The sequence below is a fragment of the Balaenoptera ricei genome, chromosome 12 (genome assembly GCF_028023285.1).
Source record: "Balaenoptera ricei isolate mBalRic1 chromosome 12, mBalRic1.hap2, whole genome shotgun sequence".
Lineage (NCBI taxonomy): Eukaryota > Metazoa > Chordata > Mammalia > Artiodactyla > Balaenopteridae > Balaenoptera > Balaenoptera ricei.
In genome coordinates, this window is record NC_082650.1 from 57635704 (window position 1) to 57653786 (window position 18083).

The 18083-nt window shown below is 35.1% G+C and overlaps 1 protein-coding gene across 6 annotated transcripts in view; it reads right to left on the reverse strand.

Annotated features, from left to right (window-relative positions):
* Positions 1–18083, reverse strand: part of GRIK2 (glutamate ionotropic receptor kainate type subunit 2) — a 640311-nt gene that overhangs the window by 229498 nt on the left and 392730 nt on the right. For all 6 annotated transcript variants that reach the window (XM_059942024.1, XM_059942025.1, XM_059942026.1 and 3 more), the window contains exons 7-8: positions 4338–4481; positions 604–711 (exon numbers count right to left, since the gene is read on the reverse strand). In XM_059942024.1, coding sequence (XP_059798007.1) covers positions 604–711; positions 4338–4481 — 252 coding nt within the window. The remainder of the gene's footprint in view (positions 1–603; positions 712–4337; positions 4482–18083) is intronic.

The following is an 18083-nucleotide window of genomic DNA, read 5'->3' on the forward strand; positions in this document are numbered from 1 at the left end:
AATTCTATGAGCCTTTCTTGTACTTTACCTCAATACCTATATATGGAATCAAGAAAGGTAGACCCAGTGTAATGTGTGGCATTTGTGTTCATACCTAATTTACTCATGTACATTAATTCAGACATTTCTCTTGAATATGATCCAGCAGCGGAAACATGTTTCAGTATTTAATCCTTCTGTATGGTCTGCTCTAAGTAGGAAAGTCTATGAAGGCCTGTGATTATAAGCTGCATATACAAAGACTCATATTACATCAAACATTTTCTAATCATTATATCAAATCTTACAGCTAATTAAGATTATATTAATATATTAATATATATTATTTTAAATTAATATTATATACATTGTATGCAGAGAATCAGAAAAACCTGATGAGAAAATAAAAACATTTAAATTGCCTTAAGATATCCTTTATCCTTGAGTCCTAATAGTCAATTATTATATTCAATATATATAACGAATTGAAGATGTATTTTTTAGAGTTACTCAATAAAGTTAAATGTCAATGAAATGTGTCTACAACAGGAAATATTTCTTTATTTCTTTACTAGGATATGTTTATTTAATAATTAAAGTAAATAAACTGAATGTCTCAAGTACCTTTTCCAGACCTTCTTCCTTGAGGCTGATCACATCCAAATCAAAATCTGTTCGTAAGCCATTGGTTTTGTTGAAAGTTATTCTGCCTGTGAGGCCTTCCCAATGAGCCTATGGGGAAAACAAACAAACAAACAAAAATCATAAATTAGTAAAGGATGAGAAGATAAAACAATTTTGTACAAAATGTTTTATCTTTTGTTACTTCTCATAAATTTACATTGCTATACATTTTTATTCTCTTCTGAACTTTGAAGGATGTTTTTTCTAAATATGATATCCTAGTCTCAGTAAAAATTTATTGTAAATTTTTCATTTTAAATAATGCATTTTCCAGGTATAACTTTCCCTTACGAGAAATTTGTGGCTTATGTTTTAAATAGCAAACCTCTTTTAGCAAAGTGAGAAGAGTTTGGTCACTTATAATATTTATGAGATAGTGACTATCTTGCTGGAGATTACAAACAGAACTACTATTATAAAATACCACTCCTAACACCAAACTAATATAAAGTAAACATTTTATTACAATGAAGGAAACTGAATCTAGGAAAAATTATGCTATACTGCTTCAATTATACATTTTCCACTTAGAATAATTAACTTATTACTTTATTTTTCTTTGTGTGAGGCTGGGAGAAATGTATCAAAATTACTTCACATCAAACTATACTTCCTGTAGAAGGCTCTCTCCAGGTAGAAGGGGATGGGAATATAATAATCTAGCTACACAATGGGTTCATCCCTCAAAGGTGAGCAAATAATGAGGTTTTTTTTTAATATAAAAAGATTTCCCATTCTGCTGGTTATATAGCCCCAATTACATGTTTTATATTATCTGTCATTTGCAAGTAGCTTGGGAAAATAGTTACATATGAAAATTTAAAATAATGTAACATATACTCACAACTATGTTTGAAAGAATATACACTGAGACTCAAAAGAAGTAATAAAGCCCAGTAGATAAAGGGTAACATTTCAATAAGGATTACAGATGGATATCATTATTACTACATTTCTTAGGCTCCATGTGCTTCTTGGATACTTATGTGTAGGGATTCTAAAATAGATTTAGGCTAATAAATTACAAATAAAATAGAAAAAAAAAAAGTATAATATATATCTCTATGCATATTGCAACAGGTCATCACCGAGTTTACTGTGTTAACAGGTCTCCAGTAAGGAAGAAATAAATTTTATTAACTCAACTTTGTCCAAAGAAAATAATTGCAGGCAGTTAACAAAAATCCATATTTAGTATAAAAATAAGCAATGGGATCAAGAAGTACAGAAGCAAAAGTGCAGAACAGTAAAACAAATCTGGGTTAAAGACAGCACAGGGAAATGTACATCAGGTGAAACTGTGCAACTAATAAATCCAATCACAAATTCAATTCTGAACTTTCCAGAAACCAAAGCAAAGAAGAAAATATGATGAACTGTAACATACAGGATCCATAATTTAAGACACACCAATTGCCCAGGAGAAACTCAGCTTTTCCTGGTACTGAGACCTGACAGAAACGTCTCTTTTCGGTCCTCATAAGAGTGACCTTGTGTGATTTAGTGCAGCGGTCTCCAACCTTTTTAGCACCAGGGACTGGTTTCATGGAAGACAATTTTTCCATGGATGGGGGCGGAGAATGGTTCAGGCGGTAATGCGAGCGACAGGGAGCGATGGGGAGCGGTGGGGAGCGGCAGATGAAGCTTTGCTCGCTCACCCCCTGCTCACCTCCTGCTGTGTGGCCTGCTTCCTAACAGGCCGTGGACCGGTACCGGTCCATAGCCCAGGGGTTGTGGACCCCTGATTTAGTGGACAAGATCCTCAATAACACCCTAAAATAAGAACAATAGCGAGTTTCATACAACAGCTTCTTACAGGGTTGTTTGACACTTCTCAGTTGTCCAGTGCTGCATTCAGAAAAAGCTCTTCTTCAACTAGCCAAACCAGGGTGCTGTTTGCAGCCCTGTGATGCTTAGTTTTTTACACCAGAAGTAAATATAGAATGTGGAGTAACAAAAGAACTGCATACTGTTCTAGGAGCATCATTTCACCTATCTGAGAGTTCAATAACAATCAGACAAGGAAAATTCATGGACATTCGTTGTCAAGGACCTGATGATTCTTTTTTTTTAGACAATTTTTTTTTAAGCTGATATTCATTTTAAATTATTTATTTATTTATTTATGGCTGTGTTGGGTCTTCGTTTCTGTGCGAGGGCTTTCTCCAGTTGCGGCGAGCGGGGGCCACTCTTCATCGCGGTGCGCGGGCCTCTCTTGTTGCGGAGCACAGGCTCCAGACGCGCAGGCTCAGTAGTTGTGGCTCACGGGCCTAGTTGCTCCGCGGCATGTGGGATCTTCCCAGACCAGGGCTGGAACCCGTGTCCCCTGCATCGGCAGGCAGACTCTCAACCACTGCGCCACCAGGGAAGCCCCTGATGATTCTTAATTATGATTCTATTTGCACTTTTATTTTCATGATGAGTAATTTATTATACGATGAGCTGATGATTTCTTTTAAGCCATTAAAGAAAAATTTTATATGGTAATAACAGCTGTGACTTTTCATAGCAAAGATTAAATTTTCATAGTTAAACTTTCATATAAAAACTCCTAAATAAACTATACTTAATAAAAAAAAATTTTTTAATTAAAAAAACTCCTGTTGTAATCAAATAAAAAGTATCCTGGGGCTTCCCTGGTGGCACAGTGGTTGAGAGTCTGCCTGCCAATGCAGGGGACACGGGTTCGAGCCCTGGTCTAGGAAGATCCCACATGCCACGGAGCGACTAGGCCCGTGAGCTACAACTACTGAGCCTGTGCGTCTGGAGCCTGTGCTCCGCAACAAGAGAGGCCGCGACAGTGAAAGGCCCGAGCACCGCGATGAAGAGTGGCCCCCGCTTGCCGCAACTAGAGAAAGCCCTCGCACAGAAATGAAGACCCAGCGCAGCCAAAAATAAATAAATAAATAAAATTAAAAAAAAAAAAAAAAGTATCCTTAGCTGACAAAGGAATTTCCTTCATGAGAGGAAGAATGGGAAGAATATGTGTGTATGAAGTGAGTGTGTATGTTTGTGTGTGATCTTTAAGAGTTTTCTTTTTTTTTTTTTTTTCTCATTATGGGCATGCTTGGTCTAAAACTATAACAGACATAATTAGAAATGATACATGGCCATAAAAATGGTTGTATTATGCAACATGAAGTAAACTTTGCACTTTCATGAATCCATATATTTTGTTTTATGTTAACTCTAATACAATTAAAATAACTAGACGTTATACTTAGGAACCATAACTCTAAAAAACAATTCTTGAAAACTTACAAATTGGGTGTAATTTAGTGCAGTGCAAACGGTATTCATGTTAAAAATTCTTTGCATATCATGTGGCCTATGATATAAACATTCTTCAAACATCTATGTTTCCACATAAATGAAAAGTAACATATATAAAGATTCAGAAAGGTGAAAACTAACAATGTCTTAAATCATAGGTCACTGATTTTCATCTGTTCACACAATCACAGATATTTTGTAGGAAATCCATTTATTTATCATGTAATTTTTCCCTTCCATATTATTTAGTAAAAATGTTAATTTTGCTTGTATGGGGAGAGGTAGAAAGTTTAATTTAAGAGATAAAAGTAAAAGGTCACCTGTTAGGAAAAGTGCAATAATCTCAATTCATTCAGCTTGAGGACTCCCGAGACAGGACAGATGTGCTTCTCCTGACTCACCTCTTTAATTAGGCTCATGAAGCGGGTCCCAAAGCGCCAGGGTTTGTGTCGATTGCACTGTAAGGAGCTGACTGTCATCTGGGGAAACTGCTGGACGCCCACAGACACCACGTGCACAGCATCATACATGAGAGCAGCATCCGTCTGAAAGCCGAGAGAAAAGGAAATGTGGCATCAATACAACATGGGAGACCCATGATAGGTGGTTTAGAAGTGGAGAGAAAGAAGGGGTGAGAGAAATAAATACCCAGTTTTTCTTCATGTAAGGGAGAAAACAGTAACTCCACATGCTGTGGTTCTCTTAAATAAGATATTGTGATCAAACTACTTCATGGGCTCCATTAGAACATCTGACCTACCCTCCCTTTCCTGAAGTGATAACCCAATTTCATATCATCCTAGTATCTCTGCTTAAGTAGGAAATGTGTGCAGACATGCATTATTTCATTTTTTGTCACACCCTCTGTCTCTATCTTACTCTGTTCTACTGCGTGCATGTGCACGTGCACACACGCACACACGCACACACACACGCGCACACACACAAGGAATGCCAATGTGAACATTTTGAATGGTTACATAAATTACATATTGTATATAAAAGTAAATAAGTAAATAATTTCCTTGCATACGAAGAAAAAAGAAATTTGAAGAGATTCCCTTAAAAAGTTTAAAGATATAAACCCTAATTTTTTCTGCAATTCAGCTTTTCAAAAGGTTCAGTCTCAGAAATGATGCTAGAGTGTTGAATCTCAATACGTGTTAATCCTTTTCAAGAAACTAAGCTTAATCCCCTGTACTGTCTTCTTTTCCCCAAATTTCCATATGAATAAAAATTCATTTTGGCTTCTCAAGTAAGACGAATATGAATTCTACTGTGTTTGCACCTGCTCAAATGACTGACCACTTTAGAGGTGGATGATAAAAAATAAAATGTTTATAAGTCATAACAAACCAGAGGCTCAGTGACTGTCAAGTGCTGTGTTAAATGGACCCTCACATTGTGTTTGACGGACCGATGCCAGGCTCACTACCTACAGAAGAGAGCCACTGACAATGCGGGCAGCAAGGAACTTTGGGCCATCTGCTTGGCATGGTTTGGAATAAAAGCATATATTTCCTCTTCTCATTCACACAATTAGTGAGCTGTGAAATGAATTCCAAAATGAATAGGAACCCTGTAGATTAATAGCGTTTGCCACAATACAATACAAAATGAGTACACACAGTAGCTTTCATGCAAATGTATCCTCAGGAACTTAACCACATAAAATGGAAGGCAGCTAAACAGCACAATGCAGTGACAGAACATAATAATAATACCATTTTATAGTTCATAAATCTTTGGGGAATAGAGCTCAGATTCATAACCTTCATTTGGTAAATACCAGCTGACTACTTTCACACACTCTGATGGCAGCACAGTGAAAATTAGAGTAGTGGAGTTGATACAGGCACATAGCACGAGCCTGAGGATTAGACTGATATTTGTCTTTGGCCTGAGTTAACACTCAGAGGACATATTTCATATACCACATGGCTGGTTATAAAAAAAAGTTACCAAGATATGAAAGACACATTTGATTTTAAAATAAAATGAATTTTTAAAAAATCACTGTCAACAAATGTATAGAGATATGAACACTTTCAGATACCACTAAAGGGAAGATAAGGGGCAATTTTGCAGATTGCACCACAAGGGAGTTTTTGAAATATCCATGTTCTTTTTCACCTAGTAATTTCTCTTTCTGGAATTTGCCCTGAGAAAAATCAAAGATAAGAACAAAAGCTACATACATTATTTATTTAAAAAAATAAAAAAGAGTGGAAATCTACTGAATGTTCAAAATAAGGAAACATAATAAAACCACAATGATATTTCACATAAACATTAAAAATCATGTTTTGAAAAATAATCATTCAGATGAGAAATTGCAAGTGGTAAAATGCTAACTGCAAAAATAGCTTATACAGAACTGTATTTCTAGCATAAACCATTATATACATCTTTATGAGTACTTAATATGTACTATTCAACTTATTTAATTCTCACAATAATGGTTTAATAAAAACACTGATATTGTTCCCACTTTACAAATGACAAAACCAAGGTTGAGAGAAGTTAAGTAACTAAACAAAGTCACACAGGCACGAAGCGGAGAGGTCCAGATTCAAACAGCCTCACTGCTCACAGCAAGTATTCTTAAACATCATACTGCATGTTATATGAATAACAACCAAAAACAATTGAAGGGAAGAAAATACACTAAAATGATACTAATAATTACTCTTGGGAGATAGTAGTGAGTAGAATTTATATTTTTTCCTTTTTCTTTACTTTTTGCATTTTTTTAAGATGGAAGTTTACTAAATACCATTGCAATTATTCCCAAGATGAAAATTTTGATCTACTGTCACAAAATAACTAAAAGAACACAAACTATGATATTACTACTATCCTGCCATGACTTACTGACTTATATGAAAATCCTAGAATAGTAACCTTATCTAAAATGACAATGCTAGGAAAGAATTTTGCTTAATTAAAAATTTGAAAATCATGTTTGGTACATAGTTTTAGCTTCTGGATCACAGGATATACTAGATGATAATAAAACTATTTAAGATCTGTGATTTTAAATATAATTATAAAAGGAAGACAATATTTATTAAACTATAAGATAAATACTAGAGAAAAAAATTATAATTAAAAAGTTGTTGATCAAATTTCTTCTTGAATTTCCAGTTTAAAAATGTTAATTTATTATAAAGCAATAAATAGAACTTCTGAAACTACTCTCTCTGATACTTTCATCTGCTTAGGGTGCTTTTTTTGTCCTACTTTTAGACTAGTTGTTTTATGTGATAATATGGAGTTGTTTTCCATTTAAACTTGATATCCTGTCAGACTTTCCTTTACTGTATTCTTTGCAAAACTGTACATATGTAAATTCTTTCAACTTTGGAAAGTTTTGAGAAAACTCCAGCTTATCAAAGTGGTTTTCTTATTTTCATGAGAATGTATAAGCTTGAAATTTTTCCTTAATTTAGTAATACTACTAGTTAACATTTGTTCAGTATTTATTATGTGTGAGGCACTTTCCTATCATTTCCTTTTGTTCAGTATTTACTATGTGTGAGGCACTTTCCTTAAATCATTTCCTTTAATTCTCATAACCATCATGCAGTTGGAAATTCACTGGGTCTGTATAAAATAGGAAACTGAAGCAGAGAACAGTTAAGTAACTGGTCTAAAAATCATGGCATATAGAGGTGGAGCTGGATTCGACTCTAGAAAATCTATCCATAATTTACATACTTTTCTCTAGTTTCTTGCTCAGTGCTCTATATTTAATAAAGCAAAACAGTTTAAATTATTTTAAAGTTATAAAATATAAGAAATATCAATAAGTACTTGAATACATTAATCTATATAATTTCTTAATAAGCAGTAAATATTTACATAATGAAAATGTACTACGAAGTAAGGGAAAGTATAGATTGTGGAGAACTGGTAAATATAAATTCACAAAAAAAGAAATACATTGATGTATAAGATTAAGTCTATAATAGGTTAGTCAGAAAGTTAGTAACATTAACCAGGAACAAGGTCATGAAAGAAGTAGATTTATTCTATACAGTTGCTGCTCATTAGGTTTACAAAAGGCAAAGGTACTAGAGTATCTTTCAAGATCAGGCTTAAGGGGCATCTTTACTCCCAACTCTAAATTGTAGAGTTTGATTGAGCTGCTCTTGCTAAGTCCTCTACCCTCTCATTTTGACTCTATAGTCCTTTGCCTTGACTCTTCTCTCAATGGAAAAATATGAGGAAAGAAGGGAGGAGTCGAACAGAAGAGGAGAAAAGTAGAGGAGACACACAGGTTAATTACTTTGTCATCGTTTTTATATTATCATTACTGTCAAGTTACATTGCATGCTTACTCTACGCCACACTGTGTCCATTTCTCTATATGCATTTCACAAAGACCCTATGTTTCAGGTGATATTACTCTTATCATTTAGAGAGGAGAAAACTGAGGCTTAGCAAGGTTGAAGTAATCTTCTCAAGGTCTCATCACCTTGAGAGACAAGACTTAGAAAACAAGACTCAGGCAAAGCTTAGCTCTTAGAACTACCATCCAAACTATCATAATAAGACTCTGGCAGAAATAAGACTCAGAAACAAGCCTTAAAAACACGATTCAGACAAGGTCTAATTCTTAGAACCACCATCCTAACTACCATAACGAACTATCTCCCCTAAACCATATTCCCACTGAAACTATGACAGGCAATGGAGGGGAAACTGATGGCAGCAGATCTCATATTTTTGGAGGTTCTGCTGAATACCAGACAATTATGTCCCATAGACAGTATATCTCTGAGCTGAGATTTAAATAAAAGTTCATTTGTCTTCCAAGTCAAATTTTTTTCCTTGTACATAATAGCTACCTCTAAAAAAACTTCAGAGGTAAGCATAACTGTATTTTAACCAACTAAATTAAAATGGAGTATGTGTACAATTTGATTATTAAAATCCATAGGAGGGGGTTAGATAAAGTTGTAGTCATTCAGATCCTAAACTACAAAGACAAAATCTAGGCAGAGAGAAAAAATAAATCAGCAAGGAAGACAAAACAATCCATCCTATTTTCTCTCTTTCCAGTATAATTACTCAATATATAAATAGATCACACTTTTTGGAAAGCTAGAATATGTGCTCACCCTGGGAATACAGACCAGAAGGAAGCGTAGTCTAGGTAGGTACAGACAGAGTCAAGTGCAGCCCTCCGTGTTTCACTACTAGGTCAAGCATCTATCAATAGCAATACGAGCCCCCTTGAGAGCCCATCTCAGACTAGACTGGAGTTGAACTTTATTTTTCTTTCCAAAATAAGTTAGTTAACCTACAAAGAATGTCTGTCAGCCAAAAACTTGTTTTGCAAACCTTTAAAACTGTGCAATACAGTCCTACACATTTCAGTAAAACAACAATGATCTTTTTAAACGGATGGTTTGAAAAGATCACAAGAAGTGCCTTCTCATACATTTTAAATGTACATTAACCATCTCCCTAACTTATTGCTGGGTTTATCTCATATGTAGTTTAATTACTTTTAGTCATGGAGTGTGCAACGTGGATGCAGGTGGAAGAGTGACGACTGCTAATTTCTATGGTTGAGCTATTGCCACAGAAATTGGTTTAGTCACCCAGTGCTATTTCATCTACCTCAAGTAACCTCAAGTCTGATGAGACTTTAAAGTATTGAAAGAACACTGAAATATAAGTATGCTTACATTTCTTTTATGCTCTGAAAAAGTCCACTGCATATTTTTAAATAATTGAAGAATCAGGGAGATTAGATGCTCTCAAAAGTTTCAGATGATAAAATTTACCATTGCTAAATATTTCTGATTTGGGATGTATGATTGAAACATTTCCAAATATATAAAAACAGGAATAATAATGGATACTGTGACTAGTTAAAATATTTCTATGTACTTAGATATCATTTACAGAAGATTCTGGTACTAAGCAGTAAATTACCAAGCATGTCCTTATGGAGTGCACATGTTATTTCAGTTTCTGATCACTATAATCATCATCATTAAACATCTTTTTTTGTAAAGTTCTGGGATAGATGTTCTAGGAGTCATAAAAAATTAAAACATAGGCTTTATTCGCATGAAGGACGAAACAGTTAGAAATGAACAATTTTGAACTACATATGATCATAGAAGAGAACATCACTACATAAAATCTCTCTGATACTCTAAAGACTTCTCTTTGCAAAAAGCTATCAAAGGTAGGACTTCCCTGGTGGTGCAGTGGTTAAGAATCCGCCTGCCAACGCAGGGGACAAGGGTTAGATCCCTGGTCCGGTAAGATCCTACGTGCTGCGGAGCACCTAAGCCCATGTGCCACAACTACTGAGCCTGCGCTCTAGAGCCCGCAAGCCACAACTACTGAGCCCGCGAGCCACAACTACTGAAGCCTGCACACCTAGAGCCCATGCTCCGCAACAAGAGAAGTCACCACAATGACGAGCCTGTGCACCACAACGAAGAGTAGCCCCCGCTCGCTGCCAACTAGAGAAAGCCCGCGTGCAGCAACGAAGACCCAATGCAGCCAAAAAAAAAAAAAAAAAAAAGAATAAACTAAAAAAAAAATAGAGAATTAAAAAAAAAAAATCAAAGGTATTTATCTTTCTTCCCAATGGTGAGGCAGTCTTTTGGAATATTCCATTCCCCAGGTAACATGGCTTTCGGGTACCCCATTGAGTTTTGCCTGGGAGAACTTGGAACCCAGCCTTTTCCCATTTATCTTCTCTATTATGCCAGCAGAGTTACATTTATGACAATGTCATTCTGCTGAAGCACTTTTTGCATATTTGGGCTCTTGGCCTGGGCTCCAAACACACCCAATATTGTATTTAATAATTTACATTTAAATGTAACTAAACTTAAGAGTGATGTGATATATGATCATATCTTGATTATAGTGATGGTTATATGGGTGTATACTTAGGTCAAAACCTATCAAATTGTACAATTTAAATATGGGAAGTATAATACATCAATTTTACCCCAACACAGCTATTAAAAAAAAAACTGATCATGCATTTTTCTGGGAAGATGGTTCATAGATTTCATTTTATTCTATAAGTATCTAGAATCTTCACAAACAAAGCATCACTGACCTGTATCTTCTTTCCTCCTTGAACATTCTACTTTTAATAAAACTATTTATGCTTTCTCATTTTTTATCTTCCTTTCTTGATACAAGCATCTTTTGGATAATAACCATACCTATCTTTGTAATACCATGCACAGTATCCCATATATTGACTTGCCCATAGTAAGTGTATAAAAGCATTTTTCAATAAATTGATGAATTCAACCAAGAAGTTCATTTAAACTGTAAAAGAAATAGGTATTAGGAAGCTCTGAATAACAATCACACTTTGCCATCTAGCTAGAATGTATTCCCTCCCAGAGGTAGAGTGAACCAAATCTGCCAGTAGCTCAGACCTGGGAAGAATGTGAGTGCAGCCTCTGTCCTGTTTCTAAATGAATTTATAGTAACAGTTCTGTGAACACATTTATCTTTCCATTAAATAAGTGCAGGCAGGTCTCCTTTGAGATCTGAATGCTAGCTGGCAGGTGGCAGATCCATTCTGGAACTCCTACGTCTCAGATTTTGCTCATTTCTGTATTCCCATCTGAAGTATAGTGCATAGCACAAAGAGCAGCATGGTCTAATACATGGAGTTTAAGTTTATGAATCCTGGCTCTTTCATTGACTTGATCTTTTTTTTAATTAATTTTTATTGGAGTATGGTTGCTTTACAATGTTGTGTTAGTCTCTACTGCACAACAAAATGAATCAGCCCATTGACTAGATCTTTTATCTAAAACAAATAATAAAAAAATATTTAAATCCCCATTTGCCTTGTTTCTTCATTTTATAATTGAAAATGAAAAACGATGATCTGCCATATCTTTTCCTTGTTGGAAAAACCACTTTTATAAACCAGATAGTTCCAAGGGAAAAACAATTAATATTGATTCTTCGATTAGAAGACATGAATATTAAGGTTGGTGGGGAAAGGGCTGGATTCTGACCTCTGGAGCTCCCTCGCACAATCAGCACAAGCCTAAATGGGACAGAGGATCATCCACCGCTCTGAGCAAGGGTGAGGGTCACACATGGAAGGCAGGCTGGGGTTTGCTCATTCAGCTGGCACACTGCAGCCAGCAGTCCGCCCAGCACGGAGCAGGTGCACAGTGGCTGCTAACGAAACTGAGGGATTGAAGAAGAAATGCCCTCAGACCCAGTCGGCAGCCAATTGTCAGAGACAATTCTCCCAGTTACACTGCAGCTGCCATTATGCTTACTGTGTTGCCGGCTCTTTGTACTACTCTGAAACGGAGTTCTTTACCAGCAGCTGCGTGGACTACACAGACTGCATGAGATAATACATTAAAGCAGTTTGCACAATCCCTGGCTCGTGGTGCATAGGCAGGTGTTAGATGATGATGACGATGATCACCAGAAGAGTGGTAATCTTGTCAAGATGGATACTATCCAAAACAAGGGACCAGTTTAGAAAGTATAATGTTTCAACCCTTCTGCACCCACTGTTAGCCTAAATAAGGGAACAGGCTTCGTGCTGTTCAAGAAAGCATATCAAATTCTGGAAGGAGAAGGAGCAGGAAGGAAATTATCCTACAACAACAACTTGATCCCTGTAAAATGTGGTGTGTACACAATGCCACAATTCAGTGCTCAAAAAAAAAAAAAAATTTACAGAATACACACACGTTATCTGACAAGTTTAGAATTTAAATATAAGTGGTAAAATATTACAGTATCTTGCATTTTGTTACTAGACGAAGGACTGCTGTTGGACAGATAACAACCTACCAGCAATGTGAACCTGGACAAATCTGCCTTGTAGTTTTTTCTAGTCTTCAGTTTCTTCATCTGTAAAAGGAGGGGCTAGAACCAGGTGGACATTTGCATTCCTAGAAAATCACCTTTCATTCTGATTTTATATTGGCCTTTGTAACACAATCAAAATCCTAATTTATCCATCTCCTCTCCGTAATGCTCTATGCTTTGTGCACTTTTGCAATAAACTTTGTACCAACATTTCATACAAATTTATAAATAAGGGAAATCAAAGTTTACTCTTCATCAGCCATTGTCTGCATTCAGAATCTGCCCAATTCCTACCTGGTCCAATAAAATCTGCCAAAACCTGTATTATATTTTCTTTGTTGTTTCAACTTCACTGTTAAACTTCTCACACACATTAAAACCCACCCTGGCTTCCTGATAGTCTGTACAGAAAAACTAAAAGCCTTTCTCTCTTATCCAAAGTCATTTACTAATATCCCAGGATTTTATCATCTTTTGTCCCTCTTACAGAGTTAGGATAATAATATGCCTGTATTTCATGGTTTTTAACTAATCAGAATGATTCCTGTATTGTAGATTAGTTGAATAAAAGGAGATTCCAGAAACTGCATGGCGAAAGACCTTTAAAATCCTTTAAAGGAATTCCTTTGAAAGGAATATGGAATTTTGTACCTACCTGTATGGTATTTAGTACCCATGAGAGCTAAAAGGAAGAAGAGCTTAAAGGAAAGATAAAGAAAGGGGAAGGGAAAAGAATAGAATGGGTTCAGCCTCACAGTCAAATTGATGAGTTAGGAAGAAAATTCAAATTAAGCAATGCTTTGAAGATTAAGCGAAGGAAACAGTATCAGACGATAGTGTTGCTGGGATTCAGAAAAGAAATGGCCAGGGCCAGGATTAATGCAATGAGTAATTAATGGATCTATTTGTTTGGTGTTCCTGTAAATCTGTGAATTTGAATAAGTTTCTATGTCTCTTCAAACCAATATTCTCTGTCTTAAGCTAAAAGCTACCAAAAAAATTGCGGCAGCAATTTCACCTATTTTGAACAGGCAGTCTAAATGTTCATTTTGAGAGTAAGAGTTTTCATTGGCTCTTTATGTTTATACTATACAATTTTGGGCTTTCAGTCTTGCAAGAACTCTTGCTGGATGCCATTTTCTTTAACAACAGTCAACAAGATAATTTTACAAAACAGCATTATTTCTCTGCAAGCTTTTAGATCTTTATAAGATATGAAATTTAGTCCATGGAGTGTTATGTTAGAATTGTGAAAGTTTTAGGAGATGAATATTTTGCATTCTTTCCAAGAATTATATATATTCATCGTGAATATTTTCTATATAATTTTCTTTCTTTCCTATATATATCTTTAAAATGCACCATTTCCCAAGCAGAAAATCCTATATCCTATTTGTTTTTCCTGCCACCGTCTAAACTACTTTAAACATTTATACACAAATTCCAAGATGTTTAGATGTTTCTCAAACACCATGTAGAGAAACTCTTCACTTTTTAAATATAAATGATTAAGGAACAGCTGTGAAGCAGTTAAGACAATGCCAACAGGTTTTCAATTAAAAGTTTCATTTAACTAATGTAATTATTCTTACCTAATTAAATTTTTCCACTAAAATCAGTCCATTGAGTTATCTCATTCTCTTTTAAAATGTTCCATGAAGCTCTTACTAGCATGCATGAACCACACTGTATTGATGGGATTGTTAATGAACTCTCTAGCAACAATGCACTGGCCTTAATAATTTAGGTCCTGTTAAATTGTGTCTGCTTTTTACTACATTTGGAACTGCTATTGATCTAGAGAAGAGTCAATATCAAGGGGAAGTATTCTCTGCACTTCCAGCTGGTGTCCAATACATCCAATTATCCTGATATTTATATTTACTTTTTTTCAATGTAATGAATTAAAATTGATTTTTTTATGTTGTTAACAGACTGATTCTTTCTAATTTGAAATCTAGGAATATGCAAACCAAAAACACACCAGAAATTTGGGTTCATGTAAATATGAATTCCAAATGCCTATAAAAATTGAAAACCCGATACTTCATATATTATTTACCCAAACCAAAAATTAAATTATATTAAAGATCTATTTTAAGCATGATTTGAAGAATAATGTAGAAATTGATATAGATATTTCTGGACAAATAAAACAATAGATATGCAAACAAATCATATTAATATGTGTCCTTAACAACTTTTTATGCACTTATTGTGTGTTTAGCTTTTTATATTGTGCTCTATATATGAAACTGTAATAGTAACTTCTCATAGAAATGTGAAAAAGTAAAAGTTTCACAGAAATCTAATGGGACTTAGAGCTTTAGCTTTGTAATTTATTAGTCATGTTATCTACTGTAAGTCATGTTATCTTTCTTAGCTTCATTTTTCTCATCTTTAAAATAAGTAGAATAATAATGCACCTCACATTGTAAGGATCAAATTAGATAAATTTAGAAAAATGAGGGCTATAAAGCTCTTTAAATATGTCATAATTATAGAGTGGAGTAACAGAGAATCTCAAGTATGTTAGCACCAGTAATATCAATTTAGATGAGGAAGTGGTCTTTGAGGAAAAAAATAAGAATTGATTTGCATATTCACATTTGTACCTTAGATCTTAACTTGAAGATCCCCGGTCCCTTCACTACTTTAATTAACCTGGTTATTTCCTACTTTGAAAATAGATTGATTTAACTAATTATTGTTTTATTGCCATGAGGAAATGCCTTTGCTTGCCGACTCTTGGGTCTCTTGAATATCCCTTTTCCCATATGAACATATGCTTTCACAATTATCTTTTTTTTTCATTTGTCTCTAAGTGCTTTACAGTTTGATTCACTCATTCAACGTTTATAAATATTATTGTGTTATTGACATCAAACACAATTATGAGTTTGGGCAATAAGACTGGGAAGTCAAAAATGATTTAGACAAACAAGTAAATCAACATTCTTAATGTAATGCCACAAGCTGGGTAATGGGGAGGTATCTAATTTTGTCTGGAGTAGTGCCTATCTATTGATATGTTAGAAAGTAGGTATTGTTTGAAAGATTTTCCTCTTAGCACCTATATCTTCAAAAGGCAAAAGGAGTGGAAAAAAGCTAGGAAAACAAAAGTTGGAAAGAATAGTGGGGTCGAGGGAAAAGGTCAAACCAGAATTCTCACTGTTTTTTTTAAAGATTATACTTTATTTGTATCCTGAGATTCCTAGCATCTCCTTTAAAGACAGAATAGGCTTGTTCTTTAATGAATAGATATTAAAGGATTCTCCTAAAGGTGAGTCTTTATATGCCATTTCATCTTATAACGCATCTAAATGGGACACTAAAAGAGTAGAACATGGAATTCAGAAGACCAAGAATATGATCTGATTAAATCGTGTAACATCTTTGATGGGACGCTATTGTTTTGTCTCCTCAGCCATCTCTTCCTATTAGAGCAGAACCCTTTTCCCTCCCATCTATTCCCTGACCCAATCTCCTAGCTCCAGGTGTTATAGGCCTGATAACAACCACTGCTTCAGGCATGGCCAAGTGACACAAGCTTGGCTTATCAGTTAAATCCAGGCCTTTCGAGGGAGCCATTGGGAAAGAAGCACGTTCCTTCTCAGGAAGTTCCGTATCAGCGGATATAAACCTTGATGGCACCTCTGTACCTCTGTCTGAGAAAGGAGCCAATACAAATGAAAAAGGAGGTGAGGGACAGAGAGGAACCTGTTTGTGACTTTATGACCTGGATCCAGTTGGACCCAAATGTATCTGAAGACAGATCATGTACTTTACAAGCTAGGGAACCATTGTGCTTTCTTTTTGCTATTAACTAATTTTAAGGGAATTTTAGACAACTGGAATTGAAAAAATCTTGAATAATGCAGGTTTAGGCTTTGGTTTCCTCAAGCCAAAATGAGATTACTACTTATATCTACTCACAGAATTAGAATATATCAATACTTTAGAAAAACAGGAAGATATATGTAAAAGCAGACCGTATGTAATTATATGCATGAAAATACTAGAAAATATAATAATCACATTAAATACATTCACCAAATGTATAATTATTGTCTTCTAATCATTCATTCTTTATTCTTTGTAGAAAAATGTTCAATATAGTAGGGAATTTGGGGGTAGCTACTAAGACATCTCTATAGTACTGTGAATTGGTTACACTTATAAAAGTACAAAATGGGGCAACTCTAAGATGTATACACTCTGCCTGCCAAAATACACAGATCAAAAATTTGTCTGAATCAACACTACCCTTCCTACTGTGAATTATACAGATTCAGGGACAATCAGAATGTGAACTGAAGCAAAAAACTTTAATGGTACACTGCTGAGAACATTAAGAAAGAAATCATAGAGGACTCCAAAAACAAATGCAAACTAACCCTCTGCAATGCCCTTTTAATCAGTAGGTTAATAGACTGACATCAAAATTGGAAATGACCGATTAAGCTGTATCAGTTAACTCTTAACATTTCCACTTTTGAGTTTTATACTTGATGAAACAAATTATAAATCACAAACCAAGACATAAAAGACTTTCATTACAATATCTGTGTGTGTGTATGTGCTGAATCTTACGTCATTCAGGAAGTTAATTCAAAGTAGACAAAGAGCCACAGGAGGTGAGGGTGATACCACTTTACTCAGAAGAGAAAACAGTTTGATAATCTTCACCTGATGGATTTTACAACTGAATAGTTGCAGCCAAAGCAAGGCCGGAGGGAGATATATGGCAGGGACTCAGAGGAAAACCAGAAGGAACAACATTTCCACAGAGAAATTAGCAGCAAGAGGATGGTAGAAATGTCTTAAAAAGCATAAAAAAAAGATCATCAGAAGAAACAAAAAGAAATTTAAGAAGTGATGAGGCAGTAAAAATAGAATAAATTAAATATTCTAAAGATAGAATAGCTTAAAATATTCTTCCTTGTTAGTTGAAACAGAAATTTGATAAATTTTTAAGGAAAAAAATTCAAATTACAAGACATTCAGAATTTAACTTTATCCTTGAGCTTAGCTCATAGCTCATTTATAGGAGTCCTATAAAGCACGCATTGACTCAGAACTCACTGATGGCACCTGAGTATGTCCAAGGAGCCTCAGCACATGGCTGTTAACTACTGAGTAGATTCCTGTGTTTCCAGAGTTCATGGCATCAGATAATATTTCGTCTGTTCCTTTGCATTCCTGATCCTGAGCCCCTTCATTCATCTCTTCCACAACTGTATATCTTTCAGCGCCTTCTCTTTCCTTTCTCACCTCATAAATATAAGCTACCTAATGAA